Source organism: Schistocerca cancellata, chromosome 1, assembly GCF_023864275.1.
Source record: "Schistocerca cancellata isolate TAMUIC-IGC-003103 chromosome 1, iqSchCanc2.1, whole genome shotgun sequence".
NCBI lineage: Eukaryota > Metazoa > Arthropoda > Insecta > Orthoptera > Acrididae > Schistocerca > Schistocerca cancellata.
The window spans coordinates 1,136,260,085-1,136,280,976 of record NC_064626.1 but is presented as its reverse complement, the minus strand read 5'-3'; the positions used below and the strand labels follow the sequence as shown (position 1 = coordinate 1,136,280,976).

Here is a 20,892-nt window from a genome sequence, read left to right as displayed (position 1 = left end):
GCAGTGAAATTACTGTGGACTGCAGTAAGCAACTTAAAGGACATTCCACAGGAGTATTGTATCAAAGCAGTTCATGTAGCTGTAAAAGCAGGAGATGAAGAGGTAACCCAAATTTTTATTCAAAATGAACATAGACTGTTATATCTTTACTATTTCTGCTGGAATCATTCCTTACCCAACTTGATACCTACTTAGTGTCTGGGGCAGCAAATGAATGCTCAGATTTGTTCTTGTATTGTGATCATGTATACCATTACTTATTGTTTAGAGATGCTTTTTTTTTAATGAATGAAATTGGTTTCACTGTGTAAACACAAGGTACTGGTACTGATAAAATTTTCAAGTATTTTGAAAATTGAATTTGATGATCATCTAGGGTGTCCTTGCTTCATTATCTTTAATAGCCTTTTCTGCATTACTTTATAAAGATTTTTTGTGTGCTGACCCCCAGAAGAGGATGTACTATGTTAAAACGGAATGAACTAGGCCAAAGTATAATGTTTTAATGTATTGTTTTAATGTATCTATGTTGCATGAGAATTCTAAATGAATAACAGAGGCTGTTCAGTGTACATCTGACTCCAAAGTGTTACCTACCCATAGTCCCAAAAACTTCATTCCTTCTACTTGAACAATTTCATGAACTTCTATTACTATTGGTACCATTTGAGTATGGTGATTTTTTGAAGGATAGAAAAGCATGTAGGCTGTTTTGTTTGCACTCATCAACAGTTTATTTCTGTGAAGCCTGGACTGCAGCCTGCTAATTGTATCTGATATTTGGTTACTCATTTGTTACACTGATGTGCTGTGAACAATAGATTTGTATCATCATCAAATAGTATGGGAGAAGTTTCAGGGATGTTCAGGGGAGGTCATTAATACACAGCAGAAAGAGACAGGGACCCGGAACAGAGCCTTGTGGCACACGACAAGTAATCAGGGCCTTGTTAGAGCAAGTTCTTTCTATGGTAATGCTACATACCTCAACTGCTTGCATCCTTGCATCCTGTACTGTGTTACACTTAAATGATGTAAATGGTATATTATTTAGTGTAAATTTCTAACCTGACTTATAAGCGATTATTGTGGTCAACAGCCATTTAAAACATTAGAACTCGCATGCTTAGAAGTCCACAAGCTGAAACCATTTTCAAATTTCCAGATGAAATGGCAGAAAGTTTTAGCAAGAATTAAGCAGGACTAACTTGTAAGTTCACCAACTTGGTTTTTGTAACCTCTTTTCCATTACTTTTTCAGTAGTATATCAGTCCATCAACTTGAATCTGAAAATCTGATTAAGCACTTGATATTTTGAATTTTTACTTCACTTCTGTATGCATTTATTAGCCACAAAGTGCAATTGTTGGGCCAATGACCAGGTTTTCAGCTTTATCAGATTAACAGTGCAAAAATCAGATCAGTACTCACTAACAATCAAGAGTCCAGTGGCAGAATTCTTTGAATAAATTATAAATTCATTGAAGCACAAATTAATAAATCACTTTCCAATAATCAATGGTAACCACTAATTGAAATAATTGAATGTTGCCCAGTATGAAGTTCATATTTACCCTAACATCAGAGTGTGCATGTTGTCTTGTAGTAATCCACCAGATAAAAGTACAGTGCAATAGTTCACTTAGTTCAATCCTTAATTAAAATCACCACTTTCAACAATTGTTTGTTCTAATGACAGTGCCAGCTCATGCCTCCTACCAACCATAACACAATTCTGTCAAAATATTAATTAACTTGAAAATTTTAGACATCAACATTACTGAGTTTTTGCAGACACTGATACATGTATTTTCGTGATCAAACTGTGCATATCCATTGCATGAGCCAAGACTAGGAGGTGATTCAACGTAGGTGTTACAAGTGCTTGACTGGGCCTGGGCACAGACTGCCGAGCTTCAGTAATATCTGACTATTTAAAGACTGACATATGAACAAAATTTTATTTCAAAAACTCTACAATCATTTGAAAAATAGCTAGGTTAGATTTTGCAATTCAGTATGAACTATAAGTATCACTAAAGATTGTGAAAAATTTAGTGGTCTAGATATTTAGCAAAAGTTTACAGAAACATTTTATGCATGCATGTTATGAGTACTTGACTCACAAGTACCAATGCCACAATGAAAATTAGTGTAAATTATCCAAAAATATTAATTCATGATTTAATCATCTTGTACATAAAATTCAGGTATACACAAGTATAATGGCAAAAGTCAGAATTTAACAAGCAAAGAGGCAAAATATTCAATGGAAAACAGCTGGTCCTGAAGTTGAATGTCAACAATTCCATAAATTAACAAGTTTTTTTGTGTGGCTATCCTCAGCAACAAGCACAGAAATACATGTTTTACAAATAAAACTGCCTTTCCTTGCTGCAACTTTCACCTTTTTCTCACTCTAAGGCATCTTCAGTGGGATCTAGAATGACGCAGGTTTGTTACTTTTAGATTACCAAACAGTTCAAATAACATTTTTTATCTAAATAAGTAACTACTCACAGTTTATTGGCATCTATGTTTCTTCTAATCTGGTCTGGAGGTCACACAACACCGTCATTTCTGAAACATAAGCAACAACCCTTATCATTCACACTGTTCATGACATTTCGCCTTCTTCTTTTTGGTGCACTATTATTCTTTCACCATTAGTTCTAGCTATTTATTCAAACACTGTGCTTTTAACAACATAAATATTGTGACTTCATTATGCGTTTCCTCCTGTTTGGTTTGTTTACCTACAAGTTGCCAACCTAATGAAGTATATATTGAAAACTAACATCTAAAAACAAAGATGATGTAATTTATCAAACGAAAGCATTGGTATGTTGATAGAGACAATAACAAAGACAAACACACAAACAAAATTAAGATTTCGCAACCCACGGTTGCTTCATCAGGAAAGAGGGAAGGAGAGGGAAATACAAAAGGCTGTGGGTTTTAAAAGAGAGGGTAAGGAGTCATTCCAATCCCGGGAGGGGAAAGACTTACCGTAGGGGAAAAGGAGGACAGGTATACACTCGCACACACACACACACACACACACACACACACACACACACACACACACACAAACACATCCATCTGCACATATACAGACACAGGCAGACATATGTAAAGACGAAGAGGTTGAGCAGAGATGACAGTCGAGGCGGAAGTACAGAGGCAAAGATGTTGTTGAATAACAAGCGATGTACGAGGGGCGGCAACTTGAAATTAGCAGAGGTTGAGGCCTGGTGGGTAACGGGAAGAGAGGATATATTGAAGGGTAAGTTCCCATCTCCGGAGTTCTGATAGCTTGGTGTCAGTGGGAAGTATCCAGATAACCCGGACGGTGTAACACTGTGCCAAGATGTGCTGGCCGTGCACCAAGGCATGTTTAGCCACAGGGTGATCCTCATTACCAACATACACTGTCTGCCTGTGTGCATTCATGTGAATGGACAGTTTGTTGCTGGTCATTCCCACATAGAAGGCTTCACAGTGTAGGCATGTCAGTTGGTAAATCATGTGGGTGCTTTCACACGTGGCTCTGCCTTTGATCGTGTGCACCTTCTGGGTTATAGGACTGGAGTAGGTGGTGGTGGGATGGTGCATGGGACAGTTTTTACGCCAGGGGTGGTTACAAGGGTAGGAGACAGATGGTAGGGAAGGTGGTTTGGGGATTTCATAGGGATGAACCAAGAGGTTACAAAGGTTAGGTGGACAGTGGAAAGACACTCTTGGTGGAGTGGGGAGGATTTAATGAAGGATGGATCTCATTTGAGGGCAGGATTTGAGGAAGTCATATCCCTGCTGGAGAGCCACATTCAGAGTCTGATCCAGTCCCGGAAAGTATCCTGTCACAAGTGGATAACTTTTGGGGTTCTTCTGTGGGAGGTTCTGGGTTTGAGGGGATGAGGAAGTGGCTCTGGTTATTTGCTTCTGTACCAGGTTGGGAGGGTAGTTGTGGGATGCGAAAGCTGTTTTCAGGTTTTTGGTGTAACGGTTCAGGGAATCAGGACTGGAGCAGATTAGTTTGCCATGAAGACCTAAGCTGTAGGGAAGGGACCATTTAATATGGAATGGGTGGCAGCTGTCATAATGGAGGTACTGTTGCTTGTTGGTGGGTTTGATGTGGACGGATATGTGAAGCTGGCCATTGGACAGATGGAGGTCAACATCAAGGAAAGTGGCATGAGATTTTCAGTAGGACCAGGTGAATCTGATGGAACCAAAGGAGTTGAGGTTGGAGAGGAAATTCTGGAGTTCTTCTTCACTGTGAGTCCAGATCATGAAGATGTCATCAATAAATCTGTACCAAACTTCAGGTTGGCAGGCTTGGGTAACCAAGAAGGCTTCCTCTAAGCGACCCATAAATAGGTTGGCATACGAGGGGGCCATCCTGGTACCCATGGCTGTTCCCTTTAATTGTTGGTATGTCTGGTCTTAAAAAGTGAAGAAGTTGTGGGTTAGGATGAAGCTGGTTAAGGTAATGAGGAAAGAGGTTTTAGGTACGGTGGCAGGTGATCGGCATGAAAGGAAGTGATCCATCGCAGCAAGAGCCTGGATGTGTGGGATATTTGTGTATAAGGAAGTGGCATCAATGGTTACAAGGATGGTTTCCGGGGGTAGCAGATTGGGTGAGGATTCCAGGCGTTCGAGAAAGAGGTTGGTGTCTTTGATGAAAGATGGGAGACTGCATGTAATGGGTTGATGGTGTTGATCTACGTAGGCAGAATACGTTCTGTGGCAGCTTGGTAACCAGCTACAATCGGGTGGCCGGGATGTTTGGGTTTGTGAATTTTAGGAAGTAGGTAGAAGGTACAGGTGCGGGGTGTCGGTGGGGTCAGGAGGTTGATGGAGTCAGGTGAAAGGTTTTGTAGAGGGCCTAAGGTTCTGAGGATTCCTTGAAGCTCCACCTGGACATCAGGAATGGGATTACCTTGGCAAACTTTGTATGTAGTGTTGTCTGAAAGCTGACACAGTCCCTCAGCCACATACTGCTGAAGATCAAGTACCACTGTCGTGGAACCCTTGTCCGCCGGAAGAATGATGATGGATTGGTCAGCCTTCAGATCATGGATAGCCTGGGCTTCAGCTGTGGTGATGTTGGGAGTAGGATTAAGGTTTTTCAAGACGGATTGAGAGGCAAGGCTGGAAGTGAGAAATTCCTGGAAGGTTTGGAGAGTGTGATTTTGAGGAAGAGGAGGTGGGTCCCACTGTGACGGAGGACGGAACTGTTCCTGGCAGGGTTCAATTTGGGTAGCGTCTTGGGGAGTTGGATCATTAGGGGTAGGATTAGGATTATTTTTCTTCATGGCAAAGTGATATTTCCAGCATAGAGTACGGGTGTAGGACAGTAAATCTTTGACGAGGGCTGTTTGGTTGAATCTGGGAGTAGGGCTGAAGGTGAGGCCTTAGGATAGTACAGAGTTTTCGGATTGGGAGAGAGGTTTAGAGGAAAGGTTAACTACTGAACTGTGGTGTTGTGGTTCCAGATTGTGTTGATTAGAATTTTGAGGTTTTGGGGGGAGTGGAGCTGGAAGTGGGAGATTGAGTAGATGGAGAGACTGGGTCTGTGTGCAATGAGAGGAGGTTGAGGTTTGCTGGAAAGGTTGTGGAGGGTGAGTGAGTTGCCTTTCCAGAGGTGGGAAACCAGGAGATTGGATAGTTTTTTGAGTTGTAGGGTGGCATGCTGTTCTAATTTGTGGCTGGCCTGTAGGATCCACTATTTATTTTGTAAATTGCACAATTTTTGTTAACGAAGCACATTAGTGACAAGATGTATTGACAAGGCATAGTGAGGATCCATAGCTGTTTGAATAAATCTGCAAGAAGATCTAGGATGCACTCCACTCATAATTCTGATAACTCTCTTCTGTGCAACAAAGATTTTATTTGCTTGTGGTTGATTTCCCCAGAATATGATGCCATATGTCATATGTGAATGGAAATAACCAACATATGCAGATTTTATTTTATCCATGTCACACACAGATGCAATTGAGTAAATGGCAATTGGTGCTGAATTCAGTCTTTTACATAGGTCAGTGACATGGACAGACCAGTTTAGTTTGTTATCAATATGCAAACCCAGAAATTTGGAAGATACAACTTTCACTGTTTCTTTGTCTCCACATTTTATTTCAACATTTTCCAATTTTTTGTTTACTGTTTGACACTGAATGAAATGAGTCTTATTAACATTGATTGACAGACCATTTGCAGTGAACCAATCTAGAACTTCTTGGAATATAGTGATTGCAGTGTTCTCTAGACTGCAGTTGGGTACCTTGTCAATCATAATGGTTGTGTAATATGCAAATAGGATGAAGTGTGCTTCTTGGGTCACACACCATGGGAGATCACTTGCAAAGATTAAGAAAAGTAAGGGGCCAAGCACCGAGCCCTGCGGCACTCCACATTTTAATGTACCCCAATCAGAGCGGGCAGGCGCCTTTGCACTATTGTTTAATACTACCTTGTGATTTCTGCCATGGAGATATAACTCAAGCCACTTCCCTACTTTATCTTTTAAGCCATAATGCTCAGCCGTTCTTAGCAGAATCTTGTGATTTACACAGTCAAATGCTTTTGACAGATCACAAAAGATTCCAACTGTTGACATTTTCTTGTTTATTGATTCAAGGAGTTGGTTGACAAATGAGAAAATGGCTTGTTCAGTTGAAACACCCTTTTGGAACCCAAACTGATTTTTATTAAGGATGTTTTATTTATTAAAGTGAGCCATGATTCTATTGTACATAAGTTTTTCAAGGATTTTTGAAAGACTTGTTCTCAATGAAATTGGGTGGTAGTTAGAAACCTCTGCTTTATCACTGTTTTGGAAGAGTGGTTTAACAACTACAAATTTTAGTCTATTAGGGACAATACTTCGATTCAGAGATTCATTAAATATGTGACACAGAACTTAAAGAATATATTTGTGGCAATGTTTCAGTACTTTGATAGATATATTGTCCACACCAGTGGAATTTTTGTTTTTCATTTGGCGTATCATCTTCTAAATCTCATCTGCTGTGATGTGGGGTACATACCTGTACATCAGACTAATTTTTCCCTGCGCTGCTTTTTGTAGAAGGTTCGTGGCTTTATCCATAGACCCTTTACATCCACTTTGATCTGCTGCTGTCAGAAAATGATTGTTGAAGATATTGGCAACTATTTCCTCTTCATCTACCATGCTTCCATTGTGACACACTTGGGTACTGTCTGTATCCTCTGAAACGTTTCCTGTCTCCCTTTTTACAACCTTCCAGATTGTTTTTATTTTATTATTTTGTCTGTCAATTTTGGATTTGCTAAACATACTCTTGGATTTTTTAATAACATTCTTTAGGATGTTACAGTACAATCTGTAGTGTTCCCTATCCTGAGGTTTATCAGCTTTTCTGAGTGAAACATAAAGCATTCATTTCCATTTTTAGCCTGATATACTGCCTCCCAATCTAACTGCTCCAAAATCCTACTGAAAGCTTTCAGATTCTCACTGTTAATTAACCTATATGTGCTACTGATAGAACTGCTCTTGTTAGCGGGGCTTACATAGTGTATTTCCAACAGCTGCCCATCATGGTCAGAGAGACCATTTAAGATTTTTGTTACAAATATATTTTTGATTCTGTTATTATCTACAAAAATATTGTCAATCAGACTTGTACAGTCCTTTGTTACCCTAGTGGGAAAGTCAACAACTGCCCTCAGATTGAAAGAATTCATTACATTCTCAAACTCTGTTCTATCATTGTTACAGGTAAGAAAATGTACATTAAAATCACCAAGCATTATTATTTCTTTGGTTTTTGAATACAAGTAAGTTAAAAGTGATTCTACTTGCTTGAGGAATACACTGACCTTTCCTGAGGGAGCTTTGTAGTCAGAAATAAAATAAAGAGACAATGTATTGACAAGGACTTCAATGCAACAAGCCTCAAAACTTGGGTCAACACAATATTTTTTTGTCTGTAGATTGTACACTATATTATTACTAACATATATTATCACTCCTCCTTTGTCCATTTTACTACTAATATAAGAAGTTGCTAAGGTGTACTTGTCTAGTTGCAGCATTTCAATCTTTTCCTTCATATGATGTTCAGTAAAACATAAAATATGGGCATTGTTTATTGGGTCACTATCTAGTTGCAGCGTTTCAATCCTTTCCTTCATATGATGTTCAGTAAAACATAAAATACGAGCACTGTTTATTGCATCACTGTCATAAATACAAGCAGACAACTGGTCCAGTTTGTTCCTTAGACCCATTATATTTTGATGAAATGAGCAACGTTTGTCCATTACTAAACTCTTTGATTGAATGGCACTTCTTTGTTGTGAACTGCAATTAGAGATTATAGCAGGTCTACCTGAAGGTATCTGAAGTCTTGGAACTGAGGCCGGGTACCAAAAATCCTGCACAGTTGTATGTTTCCTGGTTCTTGTGTTTCTGTTTACTTCTGTTACTGATGGTGAAGCTGCTGAAAAGTCTTTCACAGTTGAAGACTGAGGAGGGGCTAATACTGATAAAAGATCCTGAGCCACTGATGAAATATCAACAGCAGATGGAACTTTTGAATCTGCTGCTGACGTACGCAGAGGTCCCATACAAGCAATTGTTTGGTTCATTTTCTCTCTGCTTTCAACAATTTCATTTACCATTTTATGTATAAAGTTCTTTCCTTCATAATTCAGATGCATCCTGTGCCTGGTATGCTGGCATCTGTCCAATCAAGGATGCTGCATTTTGCGAATAAGGAACACATTTGTTTTATTTTCATGTTAGTTTTTTGTATTTCTTTGTTGACACACGATTGATACATCAAGTCATGTCTGTGTGGTAATGTTGAGACAATAGTATTACATTGCTCATTTTGTTCTAGGAATTTCTTTATCTCTGTTAGGCAGTTATCTGCTTCATTTTTTGTGACATCGTTTGAACCCGCAATACACACCACAAAGTAATTTTTTCTTAGCAATTTGTCATGCAGATTGACACCAATAATATTTTTTGTTGTTGCTCCAGGCTTAACAATACTTGTTGCGTAGCATTTCCTCTGTTCTTTGAGAAGTTTTGTCACATTTTTGCCATGGCTGTCAGTTAAAAATAATACACTAGGATTGGAGAATGATAATGTCTGTTGCTGTGGGTTTGCGGTAAAATTCAAACATGTGCTTGTTGTTTTGTTTTCTGATTCTTATATCCAGAAAGTTAATTTAATTATTATGTTCTCTTTCAATTGTAAATTTCATATTTATATGTATCTTGTTGCTGTTATTATGTAGTTTTTCAATTTTTGTTTGTGGTTCATCTATTAAGTTTTAATCTGCCAGAAAGTTTCATATCAGCGCACACTCTGGTGGATAGTGAAAATCTCATTCTGGAAACATCCCCTAGGCTGTGGATAAGCCATGTCTCTGTAATATCCTTTCTTTCAGGAGTGCTAGTTCTGCAAGGTTTGCAGGAGGGCATCTGTTAAGTATGGAAGTTAGGAGACAAGGTACTGGCAGAAGTAAAGCTGTGAAGACAGGGCATGAGTCATGCTCAGGTTGCTCAGTTAGTAGAGCACTTGCTCGCGAAAGGCAAAGGTCCTGAGTTCAAGTCTTGGTCCGGCACACAGTTTTAATCTGCCAGGAAGTTTCATATCAGCACACTGTCCGCTGCAGAGTGAAAATCTCATTCTCCTTAAATAAACGTCTGCAAGATGATATTGGGTGGGCTCTAGCTATTACTCTGATTACATCCTTTTGTCCAATGAATACTGTCTCTCTTCATGACAAATTCTCCCAAAATGTGATGCCATATGAAAGCAGTGAATTAAAATAGATGTACACTCCTGGAAATGGAAAAAAGAACACATTGACACCGGTGTGTCAGACCCACCATACTTGCTCCGGACACTGCGAGAGGGCTGTACAAGCAATGATCACACGCACAGCCCAGCGGACACACCAGGAACCGCGGTGTTGGCCGTCGAATGGCGCTAGCTGCGCAGCATTTGTGCACCGCCGCCATCAGTGTCAGCCAGTTTGCCGTGGCATACAGAGCTCCATCGCAGTCTTTAACACTGGTAGCATGCCGCGACAGCGTGGACGTGAACCGTATGTGCAGTTGACGGACTTTGAGCGAGGGCGTATAGTGGGCATGCGGGAGGCCGGGTGGACGTACCGCCGAATTGCTCAACACGTGGGGCATGAGGTCTCCACAGTACATCAATGTTGTCGCACGGATGCACGCCAAGACCGTAGAATCCTACGCAGTGCTGTAGGGGACCGTACCGCCACTTCCCAGCAAATTAGGGACACTGTTGCTCCTGGGGTATCGGCGAGGACCATTCGCAACCGTCTCCATGAAGCTGGGCTACGGTTCCGCACACCGTTAGGCCGTCTTCCGCTCACGCCCCAACATCGTGCAGCCCGCCTCCAGTGGTGTCGCGACAGGCGTGAATGGAGGGACGAATGGAGACGTGTCATCTTCAGCGATGAGAGTCGCTTCTGCCTTGGTGCCAATGATGGTCGAATGCGTGTTTGACGCCGTGCAGGTGAGCGCCACAATCAGGACTGCATACGACCGAGGCACACAGGGTCAACACCCGGCATCATGGTGTGGGGAGCGATCTCCTACACAGGCCGTACACCACTGGTGATCGTCGAGGGGACACTGAATAGTGCACGGTACATCCAAACCGTCATCGAACCCATCGTTCTACCATTCCTAGACTGGCAAGGGAACTTGCTGTTCCAACAGGACAATGCATGTCCGCATGTATCCCGTGCCACCCAACGTGCTCTAGAAGGTGTAAGTCAACTACCCTGGCCAGCAAGATCTCCGGATCTGTCCCCCATTGAGCATGTTTGGGACTGGATGAAGTGTCGTCTCACGCGGTCTGCACGTCCAGCACGAACGCTGGCCCAACTGAGGCGCCAGGTGGAAATGGCATGGCAAGCCGTTCCACAGGACTACATCCAGCATCTCTACGATCGTCTCCATGGGAGAAGAGCAGCCTGCATTGCAGCGAAAGGTGGATATACACTGTACTAGTGCCGACATTGTGCATGCTCTGTTGCCTGTGTCTATGTGCCTCTGGTTCTGTCAGTGTGATCATGTGATGTATCTGACCCCAGGAATGTGTCAATAAAGTTTCCCCTTCCTGGGACAATGAATTCACGGTGTTCTTATTTCAATTTCCAGTAGTGTATTTGCAATATCCCTAATAGCATAAGTTGCTGAAGCTAACCATTTCGGCAGATCATCAGTGTGTTTCTTCCAATTAAATTTCTCATCAAAGCACACACCCAGAAATTTTGAGTATTCTGCCTTAGTGACAGGCTTCTGTTCATAATCTATATTTATCAATGGTGTTATGCCATTTACTGTACAGAATTGAATAAACTGTGTTTTCTCAAAATTTATTGAGAGTCCATTTGCAGAGAACCACTTAATGATTTTCTGAGAGACATTATTAACAATTTCCTCAGCTAATTCTTGCTTTTTGGGTGTGATTACTATACTTGTATCATCAGCAAAAAGAACTAGCTTTGCATCTTCATGATATAGAGTGGCAAGTTGTTAAACAAAGATGATGTGACATACCAAACGAAAGTGCTGGCAGGTCGATAGACACACAAACAAACACAAACATACACACAGAATTCAAGCTTTTGCAACAAACGGTTGCTTCATCAGGAAAGAGTGAAGGATAGGGAAAGACGAAAGGATGTGGGTTTTAAGGGAGAAGGTAAGGAGTCATTCCAATCCTGGGAGCGGAAAGACTTACCTTAGGGGGGAAAAAGGACAGGTATACACTCGCACACACACACACACATATCCATCCGCACATACACAGACACAAGCAGACATTTGTAAAGGCAAAGAGTTTCAACTCCTGTCAGACGGTCCATAAGTAAAAATTATTAATATACCGTAATATTACACGCAACTGAGGAAGACAGGACTATAAAAGTTGAAGATGTAAACACAATCATATGTATGTTTGTGTTTGTTTGTGTGACTATCGACCTGCCAGCGCTTTCGTTTGGTAAGTCACATCATCTTTGTTTTTAGATATATTTTTCCCACGTGGAATGTTTCCCTCTATTATATTCATATCATTAATTTGAACCCAACAATTACGTTTGTTATTGTCACTGTTACATTTCGAAGTCTTTTCTGTCGTCTTATTTCCTTCTTCTGTTTTTGCCAGTAGTTTCACTTTGTATTCACCTTCTCCTTTTTACCGTAATCTACTATACAATTTTATCCCGCCGATATATACTCAATAATACGTAATACGTAATAATACGTAACCCACTTCCAAACCATAACCAAAAAAATTTTTTTCCGCTTTCAACACTACCGCTGCTATAATATCCACCGTTTCTAGTTCACAAACAGTTCCTTTCGTCTATTAAACAACCTTTTCGGCTAGTTCTAATAACTTTTGCCTTATTTACATTTCCGTTTTTCTCACATCACCGATCATTTTTAGCCGCTTCCCATATCATTTTTAGCCGCTTCCCACAGGTTTTAACGTCATTATTTCTTCATCAGACAATTGTTAGCCTCATTTCCATAATCTGCCACCACCAAACCACTCCTTTTAATACATCTTCACGTAGTTTTTTCGAAATTTTCCCGAATTTCTCCACCCTTTAACGTGTTTTGGCGGCAACACAACCACCTAACCTTTATGCACATCGTTGTCTACCTACACCAGTTCACCACAGGATCAACATAGCCCAGCTCTAACCAACACTTTTTCGCCTTTTTTCACACCAGATCTCAATTTGCTTTCTAGTTCACCTTTATCTCTCCCCATATATTTTTATATTTATTTTCATTTTCATTTCAAAAGGTTTTGCCTCTGTATATGTCTGCTTGTGTCTGTATATGTGTGGATGGATATGTGTGTGTGTGCGAGTGTATACCCGTCCTTTTTTCCCCCTAAGGTAAGTCTTTCTGCTCCCGGGATTGGAATGACTCCTTACCCTCTCCCTTAAAACCCAAATCCATTCGTCTTTCCCTCTCCTTCCCTCTTTCCTGACGAGGCAACCATTGGTTGCGAAAGCTAGAATTTTGTGTGTATGTTTGTGTTTGTTTGTGTGTCTATCGACCTGCCAGCGCTTTTGTTTGGTAAGTCTCATCATCTTTGTTTTTAGATATATTTTTCCCACGTGGAATGTTTCCCTCCCTGTGATTCAAAGTGACCTTCAGTCCCTCCTTAAGACCTCAGGCCTCTCACAAGGACTAACACGTTATAATGCAACAGCCTACCCCAGGATCATTATAAACTGTCCGATACCATGCATATATGCATCCATGTATTTATCATATGATTAAGTGCTTCCTGGGGTCTTTTATCTACATCTACATCTACATCCATACTCCACAAGCCACCCAACGGTGTGTGCCGGAGGGTACTTTGAGTACCTCTATCGGTTCTCCCTCTATTCCAGTCTCGTATTGTTCATAGAAAGAAAGATTGTCATTATGCCTCTGTGTGGGCTCTAATCTCTCTGATTTTATCCTCATGGTCTCTTCGCAAGATATACATAGGAGGGAGCAATATACTGCTTGAGTCCTCGGTGAAGGTATGTTCTCAAAACTTCAACAAAAGCCCGTACCGAGCTATTGAGCATCTCTCTTGCAGAGTCTTCCACTGGAGTTTATCTATCATCTCCATAATGCTTTCATGATTACTAAATGATCCTGTAATGAAGCGCGCTGCTCTCCGTTGGATCTTCTCTTTCTCCTATATCAACCCTATCTGGTACGGATCCCACACTGGTGAGCAGTATTCAAGCAGTGGGCGAACAAGTGTACTGTAGCCTACTTCCTTTGTTTTCAGATGGCATTTCTTTGGGATTCTTCCAAAGAAACTCAGTCTGGCATCGGCTTTACTGATGGTTAATTTTATATGGTCATTCCATTTTAAATACTCCTAATGCCTACTCTCAGATAATTTATGGAATTAACTGCTTCCAGTTGCTGACCTGCTATATTGTAGCTAAATGATAAAGAATCTTTCTTTCTATGTATTTGCAGCACATTACACTTGTCTACATTGAGATTCAGTTTCCATTCCCTGCACCAAGCGTCAATTCATTGCGGATCCTCCTGTATTTCAATACAATTTTCCATTGTTACAACCTCACGATATACTACAGCATCATCCTCAAAAAGCCTCAGTGAACTTTCGATGGTATCCACAAGGTCATTTATATACATTGTGAATAGCAACGGTCCTACGACACTCCCCTGCAGCACACCTGAAATCACTCTTACTTCGGAAGACTTCTCTCCATTGAGAATGACATGCTAAGTAGTCATGTTTTAAAGATCATTACAACATCAATCCATAGAACTTCTCACCCCATCCAAACCGTACACCCTCACATTTTACCTTCTTCCTAAGATCCTTCCTACTCACCATAATCAACTTTATACTTACAACTACTTCGCCTTTGAGGGGCAGACATACAAACAGATCAGGGTACAGCTATGGGAACCAGGATGGCTCCTTCCTATACCAACCTTTTCCTGGGATCCATAAGTCTTCAGCCCCTGGTTTGGTTTAGATACATTGATGACAGCTTTATCATATGGACTCATGGTGAGGCTGACCTGCTAAAATTTCTGGACTTTCTGAATACCTTCCCCAACTAAATTTCACAAGGTCCTATTCTGAATCCCATGCCACTTTCCTTGATGTCTATTTCATTCTCACAGAAGGCTACACACTTCTGCCCATGTTAAACCTACTAACAAACAGCAGTAGCCTACTTAAATTTTGACTCTTGCCATCCTTTCCATGTAAAAAGTTTTCTCACATACAGCCTTGGCATTCAAGGCAAATGAATTTGCTCAGATGCAGACTCTTTACAGGAATACACCACCATTCTCACCTCAGATTTCACTGGACATAATTACCCCACCAACCTAGTTCAAAGGCAGATTTCCCGGGCCATAACATCCAATCGTGTTACTGCTGATCCCTCCAAAAACAATTTTGGAGCACAACACTCAGTATTATCCTGGTCTGGATTGTATTAATGAGCTACTTTGTCAAGGCCATGACTTCCTGTGCTGAAATGAGATCCATTCTGTCTGAAATTTTGCCCACTACACCTGCGATAGCTTTTTGTTGCTCTCCCAATCTCCGCAATATTATTGTCAGACCCTATGCTCCTTCTGCACCCAACTCCCTACCCTATGGCTCCTACCCCTGTGACTGTCCCTGCTTCAAGACTTGCCCTATGCACCCTTCTACCAACATCTATACCAGCCCTGTAACTGACAAAACATACACTATCAAAGAGAGAACCAACTGTGAAATGACGCATCGTATACCAATTGTTATGTAAATCTATTCAGCCCCTTACATCGGCATGATTACCACCAGATTATCAGTTAGGATGAATCAGCATAGGCAGAGGATATATACTGCCAACACATGCTATCATGTTGCAGACCATGCTCTACAACATAACAATCGTGACCTCAGTGCCTGTTTCACCTCATACATCATCTGGATTCTTCCCCCAGATGCCAGTTTCTCAGAACTCCACAGGTCAGAACGACTGCTACATGTCCTTGGTTTTCACCAACCACTGGCCTTAATTTATATTGATTTCTTTTGTCTCAACATTTCTTCACAGTAACTACTCCTGTCTTCACTCTGTTTTCATTTACTACATCTTTAATTTTCTTACTTTCCTATTTTTCACTGGTCCCCCCTCCCACCGCTGTTATATACAATGCACTTAGCTATTCACTCTTACTAACTTGTACATGATGTTTAAGCAGTAATCACTGTCTTGAATATTACCCTGTCTTTCATCTTTAAGATCTTAGATTTTCAAATCTCATCCAGTGCAGTCCCCAACATCCTGTCCAGTAAGTCTCCCTTGACCCACAGTTTTCGGTGTCTTTTGTGAAATCTATCTCTTTTCCTAGACCTCTCCAGTCCTGTTCAGTCACCCCTCTTCCTTCCCCTTCTTCCTGGAAAAGGAGGCACTGGCTCTGAAAGCTTGCCTGATTATAACCTTTTTTTATATGTGTGTTCTGCTGCCGCTTGGTGAATAGATTTTTTTATCTGTCCAATTACATTATATTGACAGGAAGGAGAGAGATTCAGTCATAAAAATCGTTGATCTGCTATGAACTTCTCTAAAGAATTTAATTTATAATAAAATTAATATCTGTGTGTGTGTGTGTGTGTTTGTGTGTGAACTAAGGATATTAAATATAAAACATTTCATGCATGTAAAAAAAAACAAAAAATGATGTAATGGTCAGCGTGTTACCATATTTTTAACTGAGACAATGTGCTATAATAGTAAAGCTGTTTCTCCTCATGTCACAGTGAGAGGTCCCAATTATTATCTAGTGGAAATGCAAATAATTAACTAGCACTTATTTATTTAGCTGCAATTTTTAAAAAATTTCCTACTTTTAGTCAATTATTTCTTTACTCATGTTATAAATTTTGAATGTTTTAAAGCATATCTCTTAATATCTTGCTATTTTTAAACAATTATTTGTAATATTTTACATAGAGCCTGCATTCAGCTTTTATTAATCCTGTAATAATCTTGCTCATATGCCTGTTTTAGCTTTCATTTTTTTTATCAAAGAATCACAAATTCTGAAAATAGAAATCTTAAATAGTTTACGTACATTCTATTTTCAGATGTTGGACCATTTGATTTCTTTGGGGATATCCTTGTCAGACTGCTGGTGGGATCCTGAGCATGAGACAACATTGCTGCACTGTGCAGCACAGTCAAGTGTGGAAATGCTGAAGAAACTAATAGACAATGGTCACACTGAAAGTGCACTTGACCACAAGGGATGCTCCCCATTACACATTGCAGTTCAATCATTAAATTTCATGGCCACAAAATATTTGCTTGAAGATGCAAATGTTCCAGTGAATGAGAGGAATGCTGATGGTAGAACAGCCTTGATGTTGGCAGTCAGTGATTCTTGGTATTATTCTGATGTATTTAATATGCTTGAGATTCTAGTGAATGCGGGGGCAGATATTAATGCTAAAGACAAAGATGGGAAGACTGCCTACCAGTTGGCATATTATGCTTGGGCTGACATGACTCATGATGTACTAGATTATATGCAATTTCGACTCTGATTGTATAGGGGAAGTGGAAAAGTTCTGCATGCCTTTGAAGGACTGAAGCAGTTCTTTACCTTCAGTATGCTTACCTGTACATGGTGTTTCTGTATTTGTAATTAAATTTAAGTGCCACCTGAATAAATAACCAAACATTATGTCTAACATTCTCATTCTGATGTTCATGTTTATGAATTAATGTAATTCTTCTAAACAATCAAAAAAGACATAGACATGAATTCTTAATGTACATTAATTTAACAAACAGGTTGTATGTAGTGAGCAAAATTATGCCCTAGGTACTGCAATCATTATTTGAGGTAAATTTTATCCCATGATGTTTGAAATTCCTATCCCATTATGTTTGAAATTCCTATCCCATTTCTTTCTGTACCTGGTATTCATGATTTTTCAGTAAATTAACATAAAAGGTAAAATTAAACTAAAGAAACTAGAAAAAGCATAAATTTTCACAAATTTACCCTAATGGAAATGGGTAAATTTTGTGAAATTAGCAAAACTGTGCTTGTGAGAAGCATAAGAAACTGGGCCACATGAATTCCATAAATTTGAACATGATGTTTACGTTGCTGATTTCACAGTTGGGTAATACAGCTATACCAGTTGCAACTGATGTCATGAAATTTCCATTCAGTAAATAATTTGGAATAGTATATCATAAAGCTGCAGATCATAAAATCAAATGTAAGTTTCATAAGTTGAGATGGAGCATAAGATGATAGAAATGGCCTCAATTCCTTATGGTGGTGACATTCTCTGTGGCAATCATGAAAAGCTGCAAGCTTCAAGGAAGACATACAAAAACTATGATATAAGGATATGGACAGTGACATATGGAGGTTTGGGATAAGCAGGAAGTGTGTATAGATAGCCAAAGTGGTTCAGGTGATCACTCACAATAAGCAGGGAATCCAGGTTTGTGTCCTGATCCAGCATGTATGTTCATATGTCACAGTGAGATGATACATACATCCTCATTGCAGCTGAGTTCATGAAATTCGTGTTCGGCAGGTAATTTGGAGTAGCAGATCTTCATGTTGTGCAACTGCTATCACCCATAAGGAACTTACACCGATGCATTCTTTTCTGGACAACAAGTCTGAAGTGGGACAGCAAACCATACTGCAGATAACATGGTAAGACATTCTTCTGCATCCCTCTAGCACTGAATGAGGCACTAACACACTGATTGATCGCAGAGTGATGAAACTGACGTAAGAGTAGAGTGCACTCCTGACACATGATCATCTTATGAAGTGATCATGCTGACCCTATATGTTCTGGGACAGATTTGATGCAAAGGTTGAGCAGTGTTCGCATGATTCATCAAAATGTCTGGCAAGGTAGTCTGAAATGGGTGGACTTGTTGGAGGCCCCATGGCAGTGAGCAAATTTCTATGATAACGCTACATTAGATTGAATGTACTCTTTGTATCATAGATCCATAGTGAGGAGGTCTTGAAGAATGTAGAACATGTCAAGAAAACAAGAATACACATAAATATTTTCAAAGAAAAGAGATTGCAAATGTACCTTCCACAGGTCTCAAGTGATACGATACTCATGGCTGTAGAGTAAGTCAAAAAATTTTCATTTAAAAAAGGTAGTAAGCTTCTCAAAACACATGCAAATGTACGATATACCAATGTGCAAACGATTATTCTTAAGCTATTTTACCCCTGCATCAACAAAGAGAAAGCCAGTTTAGAGCACTTATTTTCAACACATCATTCCACTGAAGAAGTTCAGAAATCAGATTGTACATAACACTCACATTATTTGATACATACAGATATCAGTCCACTGTAAATAGCTCATCAGGAGTGTAGAGAGAGTTTGCCATCAATAAATCTTTTAAGTTCTCCTTTAACTGAACTTTATTAGTACTGTAGTTAAACTTCTGTTGGATACTGGGAAATTATTGAAAACGTGTGTTCATGATTAATGGACACAATTTTGTACCAAAGAACTTGCTTTAAATGAACTTCCTGGCAGACTGAAATTATGTGCTGGACCAAGACTTGAACTCGGGAACTTTGCCTTTCGTGGACAAGTGCTCTACTGACTGAGCTACCTAATCATGATTCACTACCCACCCTCACAGCTTTATGTCCACAAGTACCTCATCTCGTACCTTCCACACTTCACAGAAACTCTCCTGTGGAACTAGCAGTACTAGCACTGGTAGAAGAAAGGCACAGCCTGGGGATGTTACCAGAATAAAATTTTTGCTCTGCAGCAAAATGTGTACTGACATGAAACTTCCTGCCAGATTAAAACTGATTGCCACACCACGAACTTAAACTTGGGGCCTTTGCCTTTCATGGGCAAGTGCACTATCAACTATGTTACCTGCACATGACTCAAGACCCACCCTAACAACTTTCCCTGCACCAGTACCTCATCTTTCACCTTCGGAGCTTTACAGAAGATCTGCTTAGAAACTATTAGGACTAGCACTCCTGGAAGAAAGGGTATTGAAGAGACATGGCTTAGCCACAGCCTGGTGGATGTTTCCAGAATGAAATTTTCGCTCTGCAGTGGAGTGTGTGCTGATATGAAACTTCCTGGCAGATTAAAACTGTGTGCCTGACAGACTCAAATGTGGGGAAGCAGAGGATGAACAGCAAAGAACCCAGATTTTGAGTCTTGGCCCAGCACACAGTTTAAATCTGCCAGGAATCATATACCAGCTCTGCTGAAACCATTGCACAGCATTTTATATTTGTATGTCTACCAACAAGCTGTCCTCCGGCATGAACGGTCTGTGCCACACTGTGGCCAAGAACAAAGTAGGCCATCCTATGGTACAACATGCAGCTGAGCATATCATGCTTGATTTCAATGGCTGCTTTAATACTTGAACCATATGAATCTTTTCCTCCACCACAAGCTTTTCTGAATTGCACAGATGGGAGCTATCCTTGCAATACGTTCTCTACTCCGTTAACCTTCCCGGCCTCAATGTATGGTAACATAGTGTCCCCACACCCTCCACCCAACAGTTCCCACCTCCTCTTTCCTATCATCTCCATCCATTTTTGTCTCCCAGCCTCTTTGTTTGCTGCCCTCTGCCAGTGCACCCACCAATCTTTCCCCACGTCTTTCCTTTTTACTTCTTTTTTTCCTTCTGACACTGTGCCTACTGGAATCCTTGTCTGTGCACAGTCAACCACAAAGTATTCCTCTGTCTTCCCATGTGTACACTACTAGCCCTTCCCCTTCCCTGCCCCCTCCAGATTGGTAATGTTACTGATGGAAGGTCATTGATATACACAAGAAAAATAATGGCCCTAAAATGGAACCTTGTGGGACCCCACATGTAATTATTTCCCAGTTGGATGATGCCTGATAGATAATATATGTCTCTTTCCTAATAACACCCTTCGTTTCCTGTCAGAGATATATGATATGAACCATTTTCCAGCATTTCCTGTTACACCATAATATTCTAATTTATTTAAAAGGATATTGTGATTTACACAGTCAAATGCCTCTGACAGATCACAAAATATACCAGTTGCCTGCAATTTTTTGTGTGATGAATTAATATATCATATGATGCACTGAGTATTTGACATCAACATAGATACCAACTTAAGACAAATACTGTCAGCTCTAATGTGAACAGGCAAAGCATGCATGATATTCTAGTGCAGTATACCATTATTCATACACTATAGTATAGATGTCATAAACAAAGTATAACCTCATAGACTAG

General features: G+C 40.2%; 1 protein-coding gene across 8 annotated transcripts in view; it reads left to right on the top strand.

Annotated features, from left to right (window-relative positions):
* Positions 1–17,339, top strand: part of LOC126092715 (serine/threonine-protein phosphatase 6 regulatory ankyrin repeat subunit A-like) — a 423,652-nt gene extending 406,313 nt beyond the window's left edge. For 4 of the 8 annotated variants that reach the window (XM_049908442.1, XM_049908457.1, XM_049908464.1 and 1 more), the window contains exons 21-22: positions 1–102; positions 16,710–17,336. In XM_049908442.1, the coding sequence (XP_049764399.1) occupies positions 1–102; positions 16,710–17,168 (561 nt within the window). In that variant the 3' untranslated portion in view covers positions 17,169–17,336. Of the gene's footprint in view, positions 103–16,709 lie in introns of all 8 variants that reach the window. The other 4 variants (XM_049908484.1, XM_049908476.1, XM_049908492.1 and 1 more) reach the window with 3 other exon arrangements.
* Positions 17,340–20,892: the final 3,553 nt, after the last annotated feature.